The sequence below is a fragment of the Larus michahellis genome, chromosome 1 (genome assembly GCF_964199755.1).
Source record: "Larus michahellis chromosome 1, bLarMic1.1, whole genome shotgun sequence".
NCBI classification, from domain to species: Eukaryota; Metazoa; Chordata; class Aves; order Charadriiformes; family Laridae; genus Larus; species Larus michahellis.
Window position 1 is genome coordinate 124920209 of NC_133896.1, and position 22822 is coordinate 124943030.

At 44.9% G+C, this 22822-nt stretch overlaps 1 protein-coding gene across 1 annotated transcript in view; it reads left to right on the forward strand.

Annotated features, from left to right (window-relative positions):
* The first annotated feature begins 546 nt into the window (after positions 1 to 546).
* The window catches only part of BACE2 (beta-secretase 2), a 49357-nt gene continuing 27081 nt past the window's right edge, over positions 547 to 22822 (forward strand). Inside the window, exon 1 of the mRNA XM_074602403.1 lies at positions 547 to 996. Within this exon, the coding sequence (XP_074458504.1) occupies positions 547 to 996 (450 nt within the window). The remainder of the gene's footprint in view (positions 997 to 22822) is intronic.

Consider the following 22822-nt stretch of genomic DNA (forward strand, 5'->3'; position numbering starts at 1 on the left):
CTCCCACCTCCTCCTCATCATCATCCTCATCATCATCAACACCCTACCCTGCCGCTGCCTCAGCTCCCGCAGGGTCCTGAGACCCGCGGCGCTCCAGGGAGGGGACCAGAGCTCCGGTCGCCGCGGGCGCGGATCCCCAGACCCGGCTCCGCGTTCGCTCCGCGCCGCCTCCTCCTCCTTCTCCATCATCTCCTGCCCCGCCGCTGCCTCAGCTCCCGCGGCGTCCTGACACCCGCGGCGCCCCATGGAGGGGACCGGAGCCCCGCTCGCCCCCGGCGCGGCTCCCCGCTCGCCCTGCCCGCCCCGCCGCCTTCCCTTTAAGGCTTTCGTGAAACTTTCCTCCCCGCCGTGCCGTCACGCTCCGTTAGCGGGGCTGCGGGCTGGGCTCAGCCGAGCCGGGAAGTTTCTCCCGTGGGTACCGGCGTCGGAGCAACTTTCCCGCACGGCCCCCGAGAAGCCGGAGCGGCCGGGGCTCCGGCCGCTCCGGCTTCCCGGGGGCCGTGCGGGAGAAACGCGAGGAGGAGCTCGGTTTGGGGGAGGGGGGAGATGAAACCGGGGCGTGGGGAAGCCGCTCCCTTCTTCCTCCTCCTTCTCCTCCTCCTCCTCCCCCTGGCTGCTCCAGTCTGGCAGCCAGGCGGCCGCTGCAGTTGGGAAGCGACCCCGGCCCCCCGCGCTGCCGCCGGGATGGGGAAGCCGCTGGCGGCTCCCGGCCTCCTGCTCCTTCTGGCCGGCACCGCGGGGCTCTGCCGGGCTTTCTTCTCCCTCCCGCTCCGTGTGTCCCACCCGGCCGCCCCCGGCGGGTCGCCGCCAGCCCCGGTGGTGCTGCGGCCGGGGAGCGGTAGTCGGCAACAGGATCCTCAGGGCGGCGCGGACGGCTTGGCCTTGGCCTCGGATCCGGTGGGGACCCTCAACTTTTTAGCCATGGTGGAAAACCTGCAGGGAGACTCCGGCCGCGGCTACTACCTGGAGATACTGATCGGGACCCCGCCGCAGGCGGTAGGAGCGGGGGCGGGGGGCTGCGGGCTTGGGGGGAAGGGGAAAGGGAATGGGGCGGGCAAACTTCTCCCAAATGCAACTTTCTCCCCGAAAGACGGTGCCGGTGCGGGGGAGCGGCGGCGGCGGCAGCAGCGAGTTTCCACGGGCCGGGCGGGAGGCGTCGCCGGGTCCCCGGGAGGGAGGGAGAGCGGCGGGGTCGCGGAGCTCCTTCGGAGCCGCTGCCCGGTTTCATGCTGTCTCATGGGGTTTTGACTCACAGGCGGCTTCTATTATTATTATTCCTTTATTTTATTTTTTTGTTAAGCTGCTTTGCATTGTGATTGGGTGCTTTGATAGAACCTCCCGCTACTCCCCCCCCCCCCCCCCCCGGGAGAAGCACTCGAAATCTTCCCGCTGAAGTAAGTTGATGTCTAGGCAAAACCAGCCCCTTCTTTCGGGAATTCATGTGTTATTCATTAATAACACAAAGAGCGTGTGTGTTTTGAATATTGTTTTCAAATAGACCGTGTTTCCTTAAATCTCCTCCAACTGCCTTCACCAGCGTTGCTGAAGTTTTTTGCAATGTGGTTGCTCTTTCATCTGTGTCATGAGATCCCAGGAGGAGCGGTGCTGGGCTGCTGGTGGGGATGACTAGTCAGCTGAGTGGGGATTAATTTCCTGAAAGCCCTCGGGGCTTTCCCTCAGAACTTTGTGTTTGCTGTGGGAGTTTAGGTCCTTGCGTTCCCAGTGTACAAAAAAAAAAAAAATCCTTATTCTTCTGCTTTAGCTCCTCTCCATAATAAAAAGCCAAGGGATGGCAAAATGCATAGCCAACAGAGAGTGTTCAGCAGTTGTTACGTTTTTGGACTTCTATGAGCTCTTTCTCTTTTTACACCTTGAATGTTGAGAGGATTGTCCACATCGTCACTTTAATTGAAATGTATGATGGTAGGATCAATACGTGTATTGAGAAAGGGTGGCTTTGTTTTATGATCAATAAATGGAATTAAAAAAAAACAACCAAAAACAAACAAAACAGAAAAGCTAACTAGGTCTGATGTATCAAGGTGTGGCCTGATAGCCACAGAGGCCATGAAATAATTTTTCTTCCATGTTGTGTGCTGCATATTTGACTAGTTCTATTAGTGTGGCGTTGTGTGCGCTTCATTACTCCAGGGAATGTTCAATATTGGTTTCTGCCAGAATCAAGATACCACATTTGATTGGACTAATAATCCAATTCAGTATGTCTTAAATGAAAAAAATAATTTTAGGTAGAGAAAGTGACTATCAAGCATATCCTTATGCATCTAGGGGGATTCTGAAATTGGAAGAAATGGAGAAGGAATAATATGACAGGCTTTTGATAATGTGACTGGAGGTCTAAGAGGGAGAAATATGCTGCCCTCAGTGCACCTGGAGGCTTCACTTACACTTAACAGCTAGTATTACTTGTATTACATGTGATGTAAGGTTTCAGACAAACTTGCCTCAGTGATTTTTTTCCATCTGAAAAAAAGCTCTGAACCTGGTTGCAAAGCTTTTACTATTTTGAACTAGTTCTGAGTTCTTGCAAAGTTAATTATTTAAAAGACCGCCACTGGTGTTTAGCACATGTGAAATTTTATTCACGGGTAGGCCCACCGAGGTTGTAAGTAAGGTTATAAATGTGCTTGTGTTTCTAAAATCAGATCTTGGCATGTAGTGACTCAGTAGATGCAGTTAAAATTTATTCAGTACTTTTGATGGAGACGAATTTGTTATCTCTTTCCCTGCCTGAAACTGGAAGACTTAAAGATCACAAATGTACTTGTTGTTTTTCTGCTTTGCAGTGAATAGTACCAAGCTCCAAAGCCACTACAGGCTAGTGCTACTTGAATCCCTCACAGTGCTGATACTAAAAGCAAGTATCTCAATACTGCCGAGTGTTGGGATCGAGTGTTGGGATTGTGTTAAACTCCTCGGGCAAGTAGTCACTGGAGTCAGAATGGCCCATGATTGTGTAGAGAGATGCCTCTTACTGATTTAAATGCTCCTCCCAACCCGACTTTGCCTCAAGCCAGAAGCTGCAATGTCAAGTGATGCTTGGACACCTTCCTTTACTCTTGCACCACTCTGGCATGGGACTTTTTCCCCATCCTCACCCAGGCCTCTCCCAGGACAGCTGAGCCCTCACACAGGGTAATGCCAAGGACATTTTGCCAAGGAGGAAGAAGGATGCTGGCAACGAAGAAGAGCTGCAGAGCTGCACTGCTTCACTTCCCTGCTGTTGGAGCAGAAAGGCGGATGGCAGAGCTGCAGAGAGGGGATGGGTAAATGCAAACAAGGCAGTGGTGGACCAAGACCAAATAGGTTGTAAGAAGAGGCACAGGACTTAATGTCGCAGTTACGACAGTGTTGGTGCCTGGTAACTTTGAAAGTGTGTGTGTGAAGTGTTGAACGCTACTGTGCCAGTGTGAGGAATGAGCATTTGCGAAAGATTTCAGCACTACTGAGCTCGCTTCACTGCTCAATTGCATTTTTAGAAATTTTCCTTTTTTAATTTCTGTTCTTGGAAGGAAGCTACTATAGAAGAATTTAGTTTTTCAGGTCGTTTAAGGCACACTGTTTGGCTTTCGTTCCAATTCTGATTTGTCATATAGCAGATAAACACAGCACAGAACTGAGTTTCACAATGGCAGTTCTGAAATACTTGTTCTGACGATATAAAAATAGAGCAACTGTGGGAAGTTAAATTTATTTTATTTTCAAGGGAGGAAATTTCAGTGCAGGCAATCCAGTTTTGCAAAGTGTTTGCAGCCAAAGTGTTTGTGATCATTTCCAGTTTTATAACATAGTATGCTTCCTAACCATATCAGACCTCCAGACTAGCTACCAGGTCGGTGTCAACTGCCATTACCCCTATTAATTCTCATGCATTCACAGGCAGATCTACTTAAGAATCATGTGAAAGGTGAAAAAGAAGGTCTATCGTATTGAAGAGTGTGCTGTATTGGTCTCTTATTTCATGGATGTATTATTATGTGCCCTGCTTCTGATGGATTATGTGCTTTACACCTGTCTGTATAGGTGCACTTCTTCCAATTCCATTTTTAAATAAGAGGTGGCAAGTGCCCAATATGAACCGTGTGCACTGCTCTTACTTCTTATTTCTTTAAATAATCTGATGGAATTCCTTTGCTCTATCTTTTACTATTTTGCCTGCCCTGAGATTATAAGCACTGTGAGGAATTGAATCAGAGATCATTTAGGGTTTTTTCACTGTCTTCACTGCAGTTCTGTTCGTATTAATTTTGTTTCTCCTACGAGGTTTTGACCAATAGAATAGTCAAACTCTTAAAGCACCCCATGTTCTTCACAGCTTTCTTGAAGTCCATCTGGACTGCATTAAATGTTTGCAAAGAAAGCACTGTTGCCTCATCTTGCCTCTTGTGCTAGTCTTCCTTGTGTGAGGCAGAGGCAGTCCTGCCAGTCCCACTGCGTTTCCAAGCTGTGGTTTTATTGAGACCAGGTAAATGTTATTCCTGCAACTTCATTGCAAAGAGAGGCTGGCCATGTGCCTCCTGAGAGCTGAGAGTCACGTAGCTGTGGTCTGATTAGCAGGTGATTGAAACCACGATAGGATCTGACTCGTGCGCTGAATGCCATGGCTCCTTCTTGAAATTTCAGCGTCAATTTTTCATTCTACGCATGAAGAGGTTTTGTTTATGGTTTTTCCTAATGGCAGTTTGTTCTGTGCAGGGGGTGAGCAAAAACCTGTCCTGCAAACTTGCTCTGAAGTTTTAAGGTCAACATGAACATTGGGAAATTCCCGTTTCCATCTAATTGTTGGGAGGTTATCTTTCCTTCAATCTCCTCCAGCTTTAGAGAAAAGAAGGATAAAAGACCTATATTAGACACCTCAAGTGTGTTATGGACTCGTATAATTTATAGCTTGGTATTTTGAAGGTGATGAACACACACACTAGCGATTTCTTAACACGCCAGCCATTCTTCCTTAATTGTTGATAGCTCTTATTTCCTGAGTGTTGGACGGAATGAAGACCGTGAGGAAAGATTCGACTGCTCTTGTAATTTCATCACTTCACTAGTCTTGCTATATTAGGTGACAAGGGCCTGATTTCTGGAGCTGTGTTATTCCCTAAGAAGCTAAGCTCTGCTTTCTTAATTTTGATGAAAGGGGGTTTACTGCCTTTCTAGATACAAGAAGTTTTGAAAATGTGATCCTTCCAGGTTTGAATACCAGAAGGCAAGCTCCAACTCAAGTCTCTCTCTGTCTTTTTTTAAATAATAATTGCACGTGTCTTTTGTGTTTATTTTTGAGCTCTCTATGAAAGCTGAAAAAAAGGAAGGGCTGAGAAGGAAAGATGAGTGCTGTGGTGTACTGGCATATTTTGAGGTGGTGGCATCAAAATCCTCCCAGATCCCTCTAATGGAAGTATTATTGAAATGCAAAATATTCCTGTTGTTAAACGATGAGTTGGGTAGATTTTGGTTGTTGTTGTATGCCTGCAAAATAAAAAGGACAAGGACCTGAAAGTCATAAGACAGGACTAATACAGTGATGTACTGTGGTGCAGTGGGGTGTAAGGTATTTTTGACCAAAGACAAAGCAAACAAACATACCAGGTTTGGGTTGACAGAAAGGTCCCTGCCTTTACAAATTAACATTCTGGCACCTCCTTCCATACAAAATTAGCCCTCGCAAAAGGGACTGCGTGGAGGTCGTGGAGTGTCTGCTATAAAAATAACCCAAAACACCAGTATTAATTACAATGCAGATGCCCTGAGTATAGCAGTTTGTGTTTTGTAGCAAGGCTTAGCCTTGCTGTGTTTATAAGTGGGCTGCAATGGCCTGCGAGGTCTATGTGCAGAGTGACACTGAATGGAAGAGGCTCATTGTGGTCGGTCCTCAGGATGTGCTCCTCTTCCAGGGTCAGTTGGATGAGAGCCCCACTAACGGCTTCTTTAAAGGTGCTTTCTCTCCTTCAGAGAAATGGTGGAAGCTTTATTATCCAGGGTCGCCGATCACAGCAATTGTGCATTCAGACCCTGGTGGGCCAGGGCAGAAGACCTGTTCTGAGGAACAGGGGTGGTGGCAATAGGTGTCAGGTTCACACTTTTTACTGCTCCTCGCATCTTACTCCCTATCAAGGCAAAAGCATCAGTTAGTTACATTTAGAAAGAGTAAAATAGAAGGTCAGCAAATTAACTGTTTTGCCTGTTATTAAGGAGTAGATTAGACGTAACTTGGAGTAGAAACGAGATTAAACCAAACCAGTGGACAAAAGAAAGCCCATGTGTAATTCCTGTATGTTTGGGATTATTAAGGAAGGAGTATTTTTTTTCTTGGGAGTTGTTTTTTGTTGGGTTTTTTTCCCCCTCCTCTAAGCAGAGGGCTGTGACCTCTAGGGATAGTGTCTGGCAAGACAGGTTTAAAAACTACTACACCCTGCAGGGGTCTTTATTTTTGTGAAGGGCACTTATGGCTTCAAGTCCATGAGGACACGTTAGCTATTACATTGCCTCCACATTTTATTATCTTTGAAAATTTCTCACTTATTGTAGGTGAAGCGAGCCTGACCTGAAATGTGATCTGGTCGTTGTCAAGTATAGCTACATTTGAAAATGGAAGCTGATACAATAGCGTACCCTTGCACATGTGCATCTCCAGTATGAATCAGACGTACCTCTCTCCCTTATCTTACTGGCTGTAAAATACAGATTTAAACAACATAATTTGTGTAAATGAGTGAAGGAACTTGTTGCTCCTATTTCTGCCCAGATTAAGCACTCAGCTGCCCCAGAAAAATTAAGTGTTTTTTCCTGCCGTTGATGGGACTGTCATACATCTTGCTGCTTTTCAGCCTGGTTTTGCTATGTAGATCTGAGCTTGTGAAGCAAATGCAGTACGTGTTTTACAAGTACCAGTCCGCCGTTAAAGTCAAAAGTTTTACATTCGCATTTGTGTCTTTTAGTTCAGTGTCCTTCAAAGCACTTGAAATAGCCCAGGACTAAAATAGATTTTATTGGCGATTTTTTGCACATGAACTCCCTTAGTTTTAAAATACCGAGTTAGATGACTATCTGTCTCCTCTTCTCTGCATATTCCTACACCACAGCCACCTGTGCGATTGCATTGTGGCGTTAAAGACCCTACCTAGTAGAAACCAGCTAACGTGGGTTGGTCACAGCCTGGTTGTGACAACGGGGACCTCCACAGGAGCAATCTACTGTGTTTTTCCGGGCGGCTCTGCAACATGCAGTGAGCTTCGGTACTGCTGGCAGAACCTGAGGTAGCTCGAGCACCTCTGCATCAACCGTGGGTTTGGGTTTTGCTACGGCAAAGGCTGCAAGCAGCCTAGAACTGCCGGAAAGCCTTGTCGAGGAGCTTGGCAAACTTCTCCCCCTTGGGATGAAGGTTTGGCCACAAAGAACCTTCCTCTGCCTGTGGACCCAGCCCTTTCGGCGGGCTTCCTCCCGGTGTGGCTGTCCGATGGGCTTTCATCCGCGCTCATCCGAGAGCAGTCACGTAGCACGGTTGGCTCTCGTGCCTTCAGGAAGCCTGGGGCCAAAGTCAACGTTTGCTCCCTCTTTTGCCAAAGCTTGATAAAATAATGCTTTTTCCCCCCCTTCTCTCTCCTCCCCCCAGAGTTCTTCCCTCATTCTTCTTTTTGCCCTTCTTTCCTCCTTCTGCTCTCGCTGCCTTTTTATGTCTTAAGAGCACTTTACAGGGAGGGCAGCGGGGGACAGACGTTCCAGACCTTTGTTTCAGTTTTTTAAGAGCCCTCCTCAAATAGCTGAAGCCTGTGGAGCGTGGTGGAGAGGGAATTTGAGGAATATAAGCTAGGTGGGGAAAAAAATCTTATTTGAGTGAAAATTACAATTCATTGAATACAATTAATGTGTCATAATTAAAAGGCTCTTTTGAAGGGAATCTGTTAAGACAGTAATTGCACTCTACAATCCTTTTTTTCCCTCACCACTGCTTACTAATAATCTGAAATTGTGAAAAATAAATTACTTGCAGATTTTGTCCTCTTTGCTCAGCTTGTGAGTACTAAAATTAGTTGATTTTACTTAGCTTTATGGCTGGTTTATTTTTGTGCCTACTTACTACCAAAAAACTGCTGTTAAGCTAGACTGCATGTGTTTAGGGCAAACGCTTGTCTCAAAGACATTCCTAGTCTGGTCTTATTTTAAAAAAGGAAAGTTATTAATGCTGCAGTAACCCTTGGTAAGCTTCTCCTCCTTAAAAACACAAATTAATTCATTCCTAGGGATCTAAAACTGCATGATAATGCTACTTTTTTCCCATTGGCATTTTTGGTTTAAAGAAAAACCGAGGAAAACTCAAGAACTGAGAGTCACCTCTCCACTTGAGGGAGGGAGCGTAAGCCTTGTCGCGTTCAAGGCCAGCTCCTGCCATTTGACATGGAAAAAGTAATTGGATCTTTTTGGTGGCCATCTCTCAGATAATTCCTTGGTACTTGCTTGTGGATCTCCTTGCAAGAGTGGTCCATAGAAGGGCACCACAGAGCCTGCTGCAGCTCATGCTCAGGCTCATGTCAAGGCCAGGTGTGAGAATTTTCTCGCCCACCCAGGCTCTCTCTGTTTCTGACTTTGCTACCATAAGAAGTGTCATACCAGAGAAGATGAGCCGTTTGGGCCTTCTACAGAAACAAAAGGCTTATCTGCTAAGCCATCATGTGGAAGGTTGGGTCCTGTGTGTCCCCCCTTGAAAGTTTTATTGTGGTATTAGGGAAGAAAAAAATACATCAGGTCAGCAGAAGGTAAATTTTGAAGATTGCCTTTGGCGGCAATAGTTTTGGTATAGAAAATAATGTACTAGGGTGTCTATTTTGACTGCAGGCTTCGGAGCTATGTTCAAAATTGCAACTTTGCAAAATCTTGAGGGAGATTTTTTCCCTCTCATTTTTTTCTACCTAATTGGAAACTTTACTTCCAAAATTCTGTTATGATAGCTGTTGATACAGAAACCTTGACTGTCAGTGTTTGCAGCAAAAGAAATTGTAGCGTCTTTCCAAGACGGAGCACGCTATACCAATTTGGAAGGTCTTCAGGGCAATATTACCATGCTGCTTAAGCATGGTATGGAAAGACCTATGCTTTCATTCACTGTGCTGTTTAGTAGATGTCTGTTACGGGTAAGAGTGAAATGCGAGGCGTGTCAGAAAATGATTCATCAGTCCTACTGATACCTTTCTGTGACTAAAGAGACTTTTACTTAATTCATTCATTTTTCTTCTCAGTAACTCTCAGGTTGCAACTAAGACAGAGGAGCCCAAAGGTGGTCACACTTTCCAGCAGTCTGAGAAGTGATGTAGCAAGATAACATCTGATGCAGTCACAGTGCTTCAGTTTATCTGTCACAGAATAATCTTCTCATTACTTCACGGATGCAAAGTCCTTCAGGGAATAACACAAACATATCGCATGATCCAAAGTGCCAGATTTTTGCATTTGGACTGCTGAGATAAATAATGTGTGGGGAAAAAAAAAAGCTCAGAAAATTTCTCAGCAGCTGTAGTTATGAATGCTGGCACATGTTACATGTTCCAGCTAAAATTATCTTCCATTTGGGCTCTGCTGAGCCTTAGAGTTAACCTTTTCTTGGCAAGTGACCAAATACTAGTGATACTACCTGCACGTTTTTGTTCAGGTTTGGAAACTTTGTCCCCAGCAGGTGTGCTCAACAATGTTTGATGTTGCTAATGGGCAAACTTCCACAATTCCAGCAGCCTGAGCACCATCAGCTCCAGCCTGTAGGCAGGAACGTGGCTGCACTTGCAGCCTTCCTCACAGTGTGTAAAATGTTGGAGCCCTGGGCTGCTGTAGGACCATCATCACAAGATGGGTTGTAACCCCTGGCTGAAGTAGATCGCTTAGTCCTGCCTACAGGTAGATATGCGGAGGAATGGATAGAAGGAAGCTGTCGTCTGTGTGATGCTGCAGTGTGTAGTAGCAGACTTCGTCGACCTGAGAGAATAAAAAAGTCTTTTAACTTCCTGCCCTACAAATTCAACCTGGTATCTGAAAATAAAGCCGTGTTCCTGCATGCCTCTGTGTTCTCCTGTGTAATAAAGATTTTTATAGTGGAACTTGGTTAACAATTGTAATGATGTATGGGCCACAGGCGAAGCTAGTTCATTTCCCAGAGCTGCTGCCTCTACAGTATTAGCCAGGGTAAAGAGTAAAGTGTGCATGTTTGAGAAGGAGAGAAATAAATGAGTCCGATAGCAGGGAGCGGACCCTGCTGCTTTAAAAAAAAAAAAAAGAATTTGGAAAAAATCATATCTTAATTCACTTGAGAATCAAATCTGCCTTTTAAATTGCCCTGCCAAATTTTTAAGTAAAAATGATAGAATAAATATGAATTAAAAAGATTTGTTTTTTTACTTTTAATAAATCAAACATGTCATTGTGACCTCGCTTAACAGCCTTTTTTTTTTTTTTTTGCTTCCCCCCCTGGCCCCCACCAAATAGTTCTTCCTGGTATTATGGAGTGGAAAGCTGTTTTCTGTTTGTGCCTTTGAACTCCCCGGTATAATTCCAAGAAATACCCATGACGACAATCAAATTCTGCTCCTTGGTAATATCTTAAATAGGTCAGGTGGAATGGGGAGCAAAAGCCTTCTGTCTGTTGTATTCCCTTCATTAATTACCAGGGAAATAAAAAACACCGGAGTTGCATCACCTTGTTTGTGCTCTGAGACCTGGGGCCGCCTGTGGACGTTTGTGTGGTCGCTTAGGACGGCACGGACCAGCGGGCAGCTGCCTGACCCTGCGCCATTCCCCAGAGACACGGCACAGCTTTTCTAGCTGGGAATACAATCAGAATAACCAAATAACAGTCCTTGTGCTTGCTTTCTTTTTTTTTTTTTCCAATCTCTTCCCTCCCTCCGTCCCTCCCCTTGCCGGCAGCAACAGATCCAGTCGTGTCCCTTTGCCGTCCGTCCGTGTCCATACAGCAGCAGCCCAGGGGTGTGTGAAAGCACGGCTGTTCCTGAGCAGAAAGGGAGGAACGGGGGTGGGAGCTGCTCTGGCAGGTGGGGAAGAGGTAGTTCAAGGGAGTTGGAGGATGGGACCAGTCTTTACAGCTCCCCAGGCTGAGACATCCCAGTTTGTCAATATGAAATACTGTAGCAGCTCTCATACGTTAAACAAAGTCTGGCAGTGCTGCAAATCCAGACCTGAAGAACAAGTTGTGGCATTTTTATAGCAGAGGTCATGCCTTGAAGTACAGGGAGTTCGTAGTTGGTTTTCCAGGGTGTGTGCTAATTTATTTACCACTCCATGTCCGACAATCTTGGCTAATCCAGGGATCCCAGTGCATGAACATGGGATTGTCGGTAGTTTCCTGGCCTCCAGGAGGGAGAGGCTTCTTTCACAGTCATGAAAGCAGCAAGGTGGGGCTTCCCATGTAATCACATCCATTGGCTTTTATGTTTTCCGAAGGCCGGTCATTTCACCGTTGCAGTGTATGCAGAGAAAATCCAAGTAAGACGATGCTTATCCACTTTGGTTTTGTTATGGTGGTTTAGGGGAACAGCTGGAAAATATCATATAAGCCTTCAGTGTCCTTCTTGAAGAAAAGCACTGAAAAAACATAAGAAGCCCTTGCTGAAAGCAGGCAGTAAGTGCGACTAGAAGGAGGTTATAATGAGCGGCCCCACTGTGTGGGTACGGCAGCGCCGCTGGGAACAGCCTGCTCTGGGTAGAACGGATCAACCTGATGTGTCAGGAGTGTCCTGCCTTCACCTCTCCTTCTCGCAGCTCTCCAGCCTTTGAAAAACCTTTGCTAACAAACGCCCATCTCCAAAACTAACATCTTGACAGAAGAGGGGAAAAAAACTTGAAAAGAATCATGTCGCCACCAGAGCAAGCTGACGGGTGGAGGAGAGGGAAGAGATCAGACCTGGCGTGCAGCCTTCCCAAAACACTGATTTTTCTCACTGCTGTCCTGCAAACTTTTTCTTCCTGCCTGTCTCCAAAACATAGCCTTTTTCAAAGTTAATCGTTGCCTTCAAAAGCTTCTCAAATGTTGCAGGAGCAGCTTTGGCACTTAGTTTCACATCTCCAGTGCAATTTGAAATCCGGGGGTTTATTTAAATTTGAGATTGAAGTTCAGATCTTTGGTGGGAGGGAGACCTTTTAATACAGGAGTGAGACTGAGCCTCTCCTGAGAGGATTCTGCCCGCTACTGAAGGGCAAGGGTAGTTTGACAAAAGGGAGATTACAAAAAAAATAACAGCACTCACGAGTCTAGAGATACCTCCTAGCCTATGCTCAAGAGCATTAGGTATGGGCTTCATAAGATGTGTTGAAGCTTGAAACGTGGCCCTTGATTAATTCTGTTATTTTCAAATGGCACAGTAAATATGGGCAGTGACTCACAGCGTAAAAGCTTGTACGGCATGAGGAGGGTTTAAAGATTAGTCAGTTCAAGCCTTTTTGAGATTACTTAGTATAGCTTGGCTCAGTGCATATGTGTAAAACTGTTTCAATCTCACAGATACTGCAGTTGGAGGGTTGTTGCTTTAGTTTCAACAAAAACTTATTTTTTTGCAGTTTAGGACTTCTGAAGCTAGGTAGAGAAGAACTAAAAATGCCTTTTTTTGTCAGAAAGCAGTTTCTCTGAGTGTAATGAACAACAGAGGTAAAGAAAAGGGTGACCTGACAAAATAAATTGGAAACTAATTTTGGAGAGCAAAAGCCTCAGAAAATTGAAATTCTGAACTGTATGCAGCTTCTACCTGTAATCATTCACTGGGTATAATACATTAACGCAAGCTTACTGATTTCATTTCCTTAAAAAAAAAAAAAAAAGGCAAAAAGCCCTCCTTGGATATTGTATTCTGAAAGGTAGTGTATTAGCATGATGAGTCTCTTTCTCCTCTTTTTTTTTTTCCTAAAAAAAACCCCTCTGAAATTGTTGGATATAAGACTATGTTATTTAGAAGTATCATGCCCTGAGTAGTACTGGTAAGCAGAACAGATGTAGCAGACTGTACTGGGTTTGTGTGGCAAGGTTTTGGTAGCAGGGGTCTACAGGGGTGGTTTCTGTGAGCAGCTGCTAGCAGCTTCCTCTATGCCCAGTAGAGCCAATGCCCACCACCTCCAAGACAGGCCTGCCGCTGGCCAAAGCCGAGCCCATCAGTGACGGTGGTGGCACCTCTATGAGAACATATTTAAGAAGCGGGGGGGAAACTGGGCAATGACAACTGTAGCTGGAGAAAGGAGTGAGAATATGTGAGAGCAACAACTCTGCAGACACCAAGGTCAGTGAAGAAGGAGGGGGAGGAGGTATTCCAGGCACTGGAGCAGAGATTCCCCTGCAGCCCGTAGTGAAGACCATGGTGAGGCAGGCTGTCCCCCTGAAGCCCATGGAGGTTAACAGTGGAGCAGATATCCACCTGCAGCCTGTGGAAGACCCCACACTGGAGCAGGTGGATGCCTGAAAGCAGCTGTGACCCCATGGGAAGCCCGTGCTGGAGCAGGCTCCTGGCAGGACCTGTGGACCCGTGGAAAGAGAAGTCCATGCTGGAACAGGTTTGCTGGCAGGACTTGTGACCCCGTAGGGGACCCACGCTGGAGCAGTCTGTTCCTGAAGGACTGCACCCTGTGGAAGGGACCCATGCTGGAGCAGTTCATGAAGAACTGCTGCCTGTGGGAAGGACTCACGTTGAAGAAGTTAATGGAGAACTGTCTCCTGTGGGAGGGAAGCCACGCTGGAAGAGTGTGAGGAGTCCTCCCCCTGAGAAGGAAGGAGCGGCAGAGACAACGTGTGATGAGCTGACCGCAACCCCCATTCCCCATCCTCCTGCACCAGCTGAGGGGAGGAGGTAGAGAAATCAGGAGTGAAGTTGAGCCTGGGAAGAAGGGAGGGGTGGGGTGAAGGTGTTTTTAAGATTTGGTTTTTATTTCTCATTATTCTACTCTGATTTTATTGGTAATAAATTATTTTTTTTTCCCAAGTCAGTCTGTTTTGCTCACGATGGTAATTGGTCAGTGATCGCTCCTTGTCCTTATCTCAACCTACAAGCCTTTCGTTATATTTTCTCTCCCCTGTCCAGTTGAGGAGGGTGAGTGATAGAGCACCTTTGGTGGGCAACTGGCGTCCAGCCAGGGTCAACCCACCACACAGACATTTAACCTAAGACACTTGAGGTGGATGGTTTGTTGTTTTTCAGCAAGACGGTTGTCTTTTTTTACAGAAAAAGTTTAGCTTCAGGTCAAGTGAAAAAAATTGACAGTGATTTTCTTCAGCAATGAAATGAGACAGGCTGTGGTTAAGCGCAAGGGTAGAGGTGCGCAGAGGCTTGCTGAGGGAGCTGTCTAGGGACAGCAAAACCCCTTTTTGCTGGCTGGTGGTGTGTGTGCCTCTGCACTGTGAAATACAGTTGTGCAGCCCTTCGCCTATCTCCTCTGCCCTTCTATTTACTTCAGAGCTAGAAGCTGTCCCTCTACTGTCCTCCTACAATGCCCATAGATCCCTGGACTAGTAGCTGTCTGATGTGGCTGGCCATTGCTCCAAAGAGTTCGAAATCCTGCCGAGCAGTGCCCAGCAGGTCTGCTCTGCGGTGGCTACAAGCAGTGGTTTCAAAGCAAGAGAGAGGTTTAGGTTGAGAAGGTGACCGTGAAATCTGTCATGGCATTCACGAGTGTCTCTCCGAGAGTCAAGCTGGTGAGAGAGATGGACTTCAGGTCTTTCTTCAGGTTTTTTTTTAGCTGTTGAATTATTGAATTAATGGCTCTATCTCCAACACCTTTGGCCACCATGTTCTCTGTGGAGGGAGGGGTGAGCTCTGGATGAGATACTAATTCAGATGTGGCACAGACCTTAGACACAGCCTGCCTCTAAACCAAGGCTGCGTGAGCACAGGGATTCCTCATGAGTCTTGCAGTCAGACATGAGAGTTGGTCCCAGTGGCATTCAGCTTACAGTCTCCCTTGTCTCATCAGTGCTGTACTGTAATTAGCAGAAAATTGATGGATTTAATTCCTATACACCTACTAAGAGGTGGAAACATGCTTTCAGACTTAACAAGAACCCTGTGCGTACTTAAGTACAAATAGCTGATGTCTCCTGCATTCATTCTGGAATTTCAGGGTGTGTTTGTGGTTTTTTTTTTTAAATCTTCCATTTATCTAGGCACTCATTAATCTTTCAATTCAAGAACGTGTTTAGTATAAATATAGAAAATATATAGATTTTCTTCACTCAAATTTTGAGCATCTGGGTGCTCTACTGCTTTAGTAATAATGAACAGTCTACCTGATGTTAACATGTGTTACTGGCTACACTGGCAAAGGCTGATGAAGATATCAGTCAGCTCACATGGAATCCCTTTTTCTGGAAGAAGCGACTCCTAGGGGGTCTCAGTGGCAATGATACGTCTGTTAAAAGATTGTCACAATTCTCAAACCAGTCCAAGCCTGCCAATGGTTATTTACAGGTGAGACTTTTCTAGACCTCTGGATTATTGTTGTTACTGAACTTTCTCTAACTAGTCCAGATTTTCCTTAAAACCGTTTTTTGTCAGCTACAGGGTATGATATAGGAGAGGGATTTGTATTTGGGGAAAAGAAAAGAGGGAAAAAAGTTTAATCTTTTCTGAAAAGGCAACGAGACAAAATTGCTACGATTCACACAGCTCTAAGATAAGCAAGTAATAGCTCATGTTCAACAGCAAAGCATGTTCATATAGCATGAATAGGATGGATGTGTTGTATGATAAATCTAGACACAGCAAATAAATTTCAGCCTGAAAAATAAGATAGCACATGAGACAGCATGTGCAGAAAGAATGCTAATGTTTAGGGAACTGTAGACATTGGCAGAAAGGAGAGCGCAGAAATGAAGAATAGATATTTTGTTTTGTTACTAGGATTGATTGGCTGACTATTTTTTTTGTCTTTAAACCATAATAGCCTTCCCTTATTGTCAAAATGATAATATATATAAAGCACTTCCTGTAATATTTCTCTTCAAAATGACTATTAATCAGTCCCAGAGTCAGATGCTCATATTTCAACTCACAATTTAGTTTAGCAAGTTTATACTTCAGCACAATCAGTCATTTTAGCATTTGTGTTTTTAATACAAATCTCAACTACAGAAGCATGCAGTGCTCTTAAGCACGGATAGATTGGCTAATCCAGATAGTACTTTGTAATCTTCTGGCAAAGAAAGAGATTATTGCTTTTCAGAGAGAAAAAAAATAAAGTATTCCTCCCAGTCTAGCAGTGCAGATCTTGAAGAGATTGAGGGCAAAGGCCATTTGTCTTCTTCTGGGCCCAGTGCAGGTGTGAGAGTGTCCAGGGATAGGTGAGTGTTTTAGATGGCTGGGGAAGAGAGTGAATGTGAAGATAGTCTAGATATGGGGTCAAATCCCAGGTCCCAACACCAGCTGGGAATGTGGTGAGGGGAATGGCAGCAAACACCAAACAGGTTCTGGTGGGCTTGATCTGCTGCTGCCCTGAAGAGCCTCCGTTTGCCATTTGTTCTCCTGCTTACCCCACAACGTACAGATGTCACCGTTTCTGTCGCAAACTTCTGCTGTTGCAAAAGCAGGAATTATCTTTGGTGATATATTTGACTTCCTGGTTTGGACAAGTTTTCATGCTGCAGTAAATCACCTTCCCCTGCATCCCCAGAGTGACGTTGCAGTGAAACGTAGGCACCACCCGCTGAACAAATGACATTAGTAAGTCATTAATCTCCATTCCATTTTTCTTTCTCACACCATCTCTCTTATCACGGCTGCATTGTTAAACCCTTCTTGTGACTACAGGAGGATTTTTTGGGAAGGTAGTAGCAGATGGGTCTGTTTTCCCTGGTGAGGTGACCTCCCTCAGGGCACCACAGGAAATAGTCCTTCTCCCCAGACTCAGCATAAGGTGTGGGCCTGCCCCCCGCCTCCTCCACCTCAAAGGTGAGGTCCAAGCTGCAGAACGTCATTTGGCTCTGGGTGGAGTATTTCTACACCGTTACCAGTGGCCGTGCAGCTGTCTGCCAAAAAGCTGAGTTGTTTTCTGGATTACTCTATGTGACACTGGTGAGACCACACCTGGAGCGCTGTGTCCAGCTCTGGGCTCCCCAGTACAAGAGAGACATGGACATACTGGAGAGAGTCCAGAGAAGGGCCATGAAGACTTTTAAGGAATCGGAGCACCTCTCACATGAAGAAAGGCTGAGAGAGCTGGGATTGCTCAGCCTGGAGAAGAGAAGGCTCAGGGGACAACTCATTGATATATATAAATCCCTGAAGGGAAGGTGCAAAGGGGACAGAGCCAGGCTCTTTCCAGAGGTGCCCAGTGACAAGACCAGAGGCAGTGGGCACAAACTGAAACATAGGAGGTTCCCTCTAAACACTTTTTTACTGTGAGGGTGACCAAGCACTGGTGCATGCTGCCCCAGGCAGATTGTGGAGTTTTCATCCTTGGAGATACTCAAAAGCTCTCTGGGCATAGTCCTGGGCAGCTGTTTCTAGGTGGCCCTGCTTCAGCAGGCGGTTGGACTGGATGACCTCCATGGATGACCTCCAGAGGTCCTTTCCAACCTCAACCATTCTGTGAAGTGCTGCAGGGCAATGAGGACTGAGCTGCTCCAGACCAGGGACTGCTTATGATCAATGAAAAATGGGAGAGTCCCGTCCCTGCCTCAGTGTTCAGGGGCAGTGCACCGATCTGACGTACAGATGGACAAACTTACCCTTTTTTTGGTTTCAGTCTTAACCTGTTCAGCAAAATACGTATTATTCTGCAAGCAGAAATGTGTTCTTCTGGAGGCTTTTCCAGTTTATGTCTAACTTTGCAGGCCTCTGCATCTAGAAACGCTTACAAAGATTCCTCTAACTCATCTTTTAATTAGGTTTTATTTCTGTATCTTAAGCGGAACAGATGAAGAATCTGTATTAAAGCCTAGCCTTCTGAATTTGTTTATTAGAAAGTGGGCTGTAAATGCTAATTCCAAGTAACAGGAAAAAAAGTATATCTGTGCTTAAAAGGCCGCTGTATATTGTAACTTTATTAATTTGTAGAAACAAATTGCTGAAAATAACCTGACTGACAGTCTGTGCCAGTAATGCATAATAACTGTGGGCAAACACAGCGTGTAGTTGCTAGTGTGTTTTCTTTCTCGCGTGATGGTTGTAAGCAATTCTTGCCAGATGGGCTGATAATGTAATTAGGAATTGTTGTGTTAAATGAGGCGGTATTTAAATTGGCAACTAATTTTCCTATCTATTAACCAGCTTTAAAAAGAAGAGCTGTTACTCAAATGATTTCTAGCTGCTAATCCCTAACCAGAAACGTAGCACTTCTTTGCACCTTTTTTTTTAAGCACTGTCTAGCGAACCCTATTTTCTGCAGGGTTTATTGTGTGGGACAAAATAAGAAAGAGAGGGAGTTAAGAGATGTTACAAGTTCAGGGGTTGTTAGGTGGGGTGGACTTCTATTAAGCCAGTACATCGTGATGTGTGGTAACAGTTCACGAGCTGGTGATGGGATGCCTCCTATTTATAGTCTCTACATGTGGACAAAAAAACATTTTTACTTTGTGATAGTTCACTGTGTGGCATACTCCATCAAGCAGAGTAGGACTATAAGCCCTATTTTAAGTGTGTGCGTGGGAGAAATCATGAAAGCACAGCAGGATGAGATTTTGATCGGCATATGAATGTTACTAGTGTGGAACAGTTGCTCTCTTTATTGGGGATGGAAGAGAAGGGAAAAGAAAGGGGTGCCCTTGGGTCAAATTAAAATCCCAGAGAAGGCATGATCGCTTGTCGTTTTCATCATGAACTCTTACGGAGCCAGCTTCTTTGCTCTGCTGGCTTGTGCAGTGGAAACTATCAATTGCCTATCATTAAGATTTTGACTGAACCCCAGAGTAAATGTAAGGCTGAATGAGATTGATTATTGTATTTATGGCTCTACCTATGCAAATCCTATTCCTTTTTTTTTTTCCTCCAATGTTTCACCTGAAGCAGGGATGAAGAGCCGAATACATTTTTACAGTCTGGTTTCTTCTGTCCAGTGGTGAAACTTTATTGCTTGACCTAAAAGAATCAGACCCGTTAACTTGAAAAAAAAATATAGCGGATTTTTCCAAGGGCCAGTCTTTTAATGGGGATGAAGATTATCACTAGCGCAGTGTGGCTTACCCAAGGTATCACATCAAAAGCAACAGTGCGACAGGGTTGCATGCAAGCCCTAGGATTCCACACCTGGAAAAGGCTGTGTATGCTACATCATGCAGAGAGCTGCTTCAAAGAAATGCATTATGCACTTGTAGCCCATGGGATTTGTTTTGTGTATTTTTCTGAAAGTTGCCAAAACCTCATGACCTCAAACTAAAACAGGAAAGAGAAACTTATATCAAGTCTGAGGAGGGTGTAGATCAGAACAGAGGCAAGGTCTGTCCCTGCTAGAGGATGCTAGCAACCTCTATGCAACAAAAATTGAATGATTGCTACATTTTATGACTTTTCCTTGAAAATGTGAAGAAAGTCACTTTCTAAATGCGTCGTGGGATAACTGCAAATTGCTCTTCACCAGGCAGTTAAATGAGGCGTAGATAATGCCTAGTGTTGATGACGTTGTATTGACGCCACTTGCTGTATCAGATGGGGCAGGTGCCTGAACCACAGGCAGATGAAGCTTTGTTGAATGAAAAAAAGATGACAGATCAGTAGGCAAATTTTTTTTCTAATATCAAAATAAAACAATATGCAGCAATTGAAACCTTAAAAATGTTAAAGACATAATGGTAAGTTAAATTATTGAGGCAGGATAGCATACAGTAACTGCTATTTGATGTTGGTGCTAAATCAAGCACTGCAAAGTTTGAGGGATCCTTGAAGTATTGACAATGTGTTTGACTTCCAGTTGAAATAAATCATTACGTTTGGGGTTTTTTTCAGTGTCTCTACCCCATCAGAGTAGAAAATATATAAAATGCATGGCCTAAAGAGCTTTCAATGATCCTGACTTTCAGTAAACAGTTTTGGATTTGTTTCTTTTTATAAACACAACTTAATGGCATACAGATAGGGTGTCAGATTTCCTCTGCAAGTTTGTCATGGCAGAGGTGGATGTTGCTATCTTGCTTACGCTATAGCTAGGGATCTTTATGAACCTCTTATTAATAGTCATGCTATTTACGTATAGGAAATGCATCCAGCAAAATAATCTCCAGGTATGGTACTAGGTGCAGATTTTATGTCCAACAGCTGTGGTAAAGGTGACCTTCAGGGGAAAAAAAACCAGCCTTCTGCACTTGCTGTCTGCTTTCTGCTGTATAGGTCTGAAATTGAACTTGGAAGACACAATTAAAAAAAACCCCAAGGCTTTCCTTCTGTGCCTCCAAAAGTGAACAGAAAATAGTCTTTCCTTGTTTTTAATGCTGGGCACGTGATCTGTCAGCAGTCTTTGGGCAGTTTTTCCTTCCTAGCCTCGTTCAGCTGTGTCTCTCCGACCTTGGCTTTCACAAAATCTGACTTCATCTGACACTTTCTGACAACACAGGGTGATCACTAAATAATCAGCTCCCAGTGACAGGAAGTAATTCACTCGAGGTGGCCTTAATAAACCCAAGGAACCTGCTCCACCTGCCCACGAGAGCTCTGATTCACCATCTCTGGGGCTTCACAAGGAGACAGCTGGGAAGATGCCGCCACCACTGTTGACTCTGCCTCGGCATCAGGGTCTTCTGTCCCTGTGGCAGAAAGGTAAAGGCAGAGAGGTACGACCACTCTCCAGCTGTCACAGCGCGTAGCTCAGTGGATCAAGTTGAGGTGCCGTTGATTTTGGTTTTCACTAGCAAGCCAGGTGGCGAAATGCAGCCTGCAGAGTGAGCATGCAGTGCATTTGGCTTCATCTTTTGGGAGAGGGCAGGGCTGACCTCTGGAGATGGAGCAGGACGGGCATCCCTGGACCATAGCTCCTTTGGTTGCCACCCTGTGACTCACCAGAGCTTGCCTGAAGCTCCCCCAGCAGCACCATTAAACCATCGGCAGGCAGTATGGAATAAAGTAGGCTCCAGTGGTGACAACATGAAAGTGGTTCTTAATGAGACGTGAAGGCACTAAAGAAAATTCAGACCCAAAGGGTAGCCAGGAGAGAAAGAGAACTCAGTAAGTTATACCCACCCCAAAATGAGCTGCTAATCACTGGCGCTATTGTACGGACTACAATAAATCAGTGTCTGCCCTGGCCGCCTGCATCTCATTATGCACAAACATGCGGATAGAGAATGTCAGCCTCAATAGCGATCTGTCATGTGAATGCTGCTGTGTCCGAGTGGGCTGCCACTTGCATGGTTAGCCGGCTTTGTATTTTCTCTTTTTTTGTTGTTGTTGTGGGGGATATCTATTTTCTTTTGGAAATGTTGATTTTCTCTGTACTGTGGGTAGTAAATTTGCCCTTTTCTTCAGTGATTTGTGAATTCTGTGATGATAACATTGTATTTAAAGTGTGGGGGTAAAATATCTTTCATATATGTCATATTTAGTGACTGGGGTTTTGTTTGGCTTTGGGTTTTTTTTCCTCCGTGTATGGTGTCATGAATATTACTGAAGCTGGGGCAACACCTACGCGTATTTATGCAGCTGATGTATAGTGCCCATTACTCAAGCATCACCGACTGCCTCGGAAAGGCTAATTAATTTAAGCCCTGCAGCACCCCTTTGAGGCAACTTTTGTTAGTCATGATAGATGCACACATTGTAGCTGCTCTTTGTTATTTATTTTTAATATGATTTTTGTCCCAGAGAGGGGGGAAAATGAATAGTTCTTCCTTTGTTAGGTAGTTGACAAAATGTTAGGCTTTTGATATCATTGAAATAAAGTATGTAGCAAACTTTGGATTTTATTGTAAGTCATGCCTCAGAGGTTCTTATTTTCTTTTAAAGCCTCAACTCCTGGAGCCAGGTGAACTTGTAGGTGTCCTTTTATTTTTAAATGTCTGTATTTAAATGCCTGTGTATGTGGTTGCAAAATAAATTTTAATGTATTGTCTCCACTTAATCTAAAATCTCAGATGCAGTGAGGCAGGTAAATAACTTGAATAAGGTCTTGGGTTTGTTTCTTTTTAGTCTTAAAATTTTTGCATGATTAGGACTGGGAATACCAATGACAGAGTATGCGTGCAGTTCAAAAGAGAGTCCCACAGATTACTAGTTGTTTTTGTGTTCGTGGTTTATTTTCAGAGCTCCCTAGTCCCGTACTACATTAAAGTAGGTAAAACAGGGGCAACCATCTCTTCCCTCCCCCTCCATGTGCAAATCAAAGATGTTTGTGAACATCGACTCACTTTTTTTTGTCTGTGCTCAGTCTTAAATCTATTCAAGAAGGATTCAGCATGTCTTCTCCAAATGCTTTTTCCTCCTTTGTCTTTACTCTCCTTTCAGAGCTTGGCCCTGTTTCTCCACTTCCTTTGTCAACACTAAACTCATTTCCCCTATCATTCTCTCTTACCCGTCCCACATCCACTTTCAGTGCTAGATCTCTAGGTACCTCACACCTTAAGGAGCGATGAGGACTACCAAAGTGGCTGGTTCAAGCTAGAGTCAAACCACGGGCAACCCAGTCCTGATGTCTCATTCCCTTCTACAGGAAAATTCTTCATTCCTTATATATTTTTCTGGGGAGCAGGTGTCCCTTACTGCCTAGGGCATAACTTCACAATCATTTTAGGCCACACTGTCATCAAAAGAGGCAATCACCCTTTTCTTGTATCTGCTCCTACCACCTCTTTTCAAGTAGCTGCCAGATATGGCAGATTGCTAATTTTTTTTGGTAACTGTAGGTGAGGAGCCTG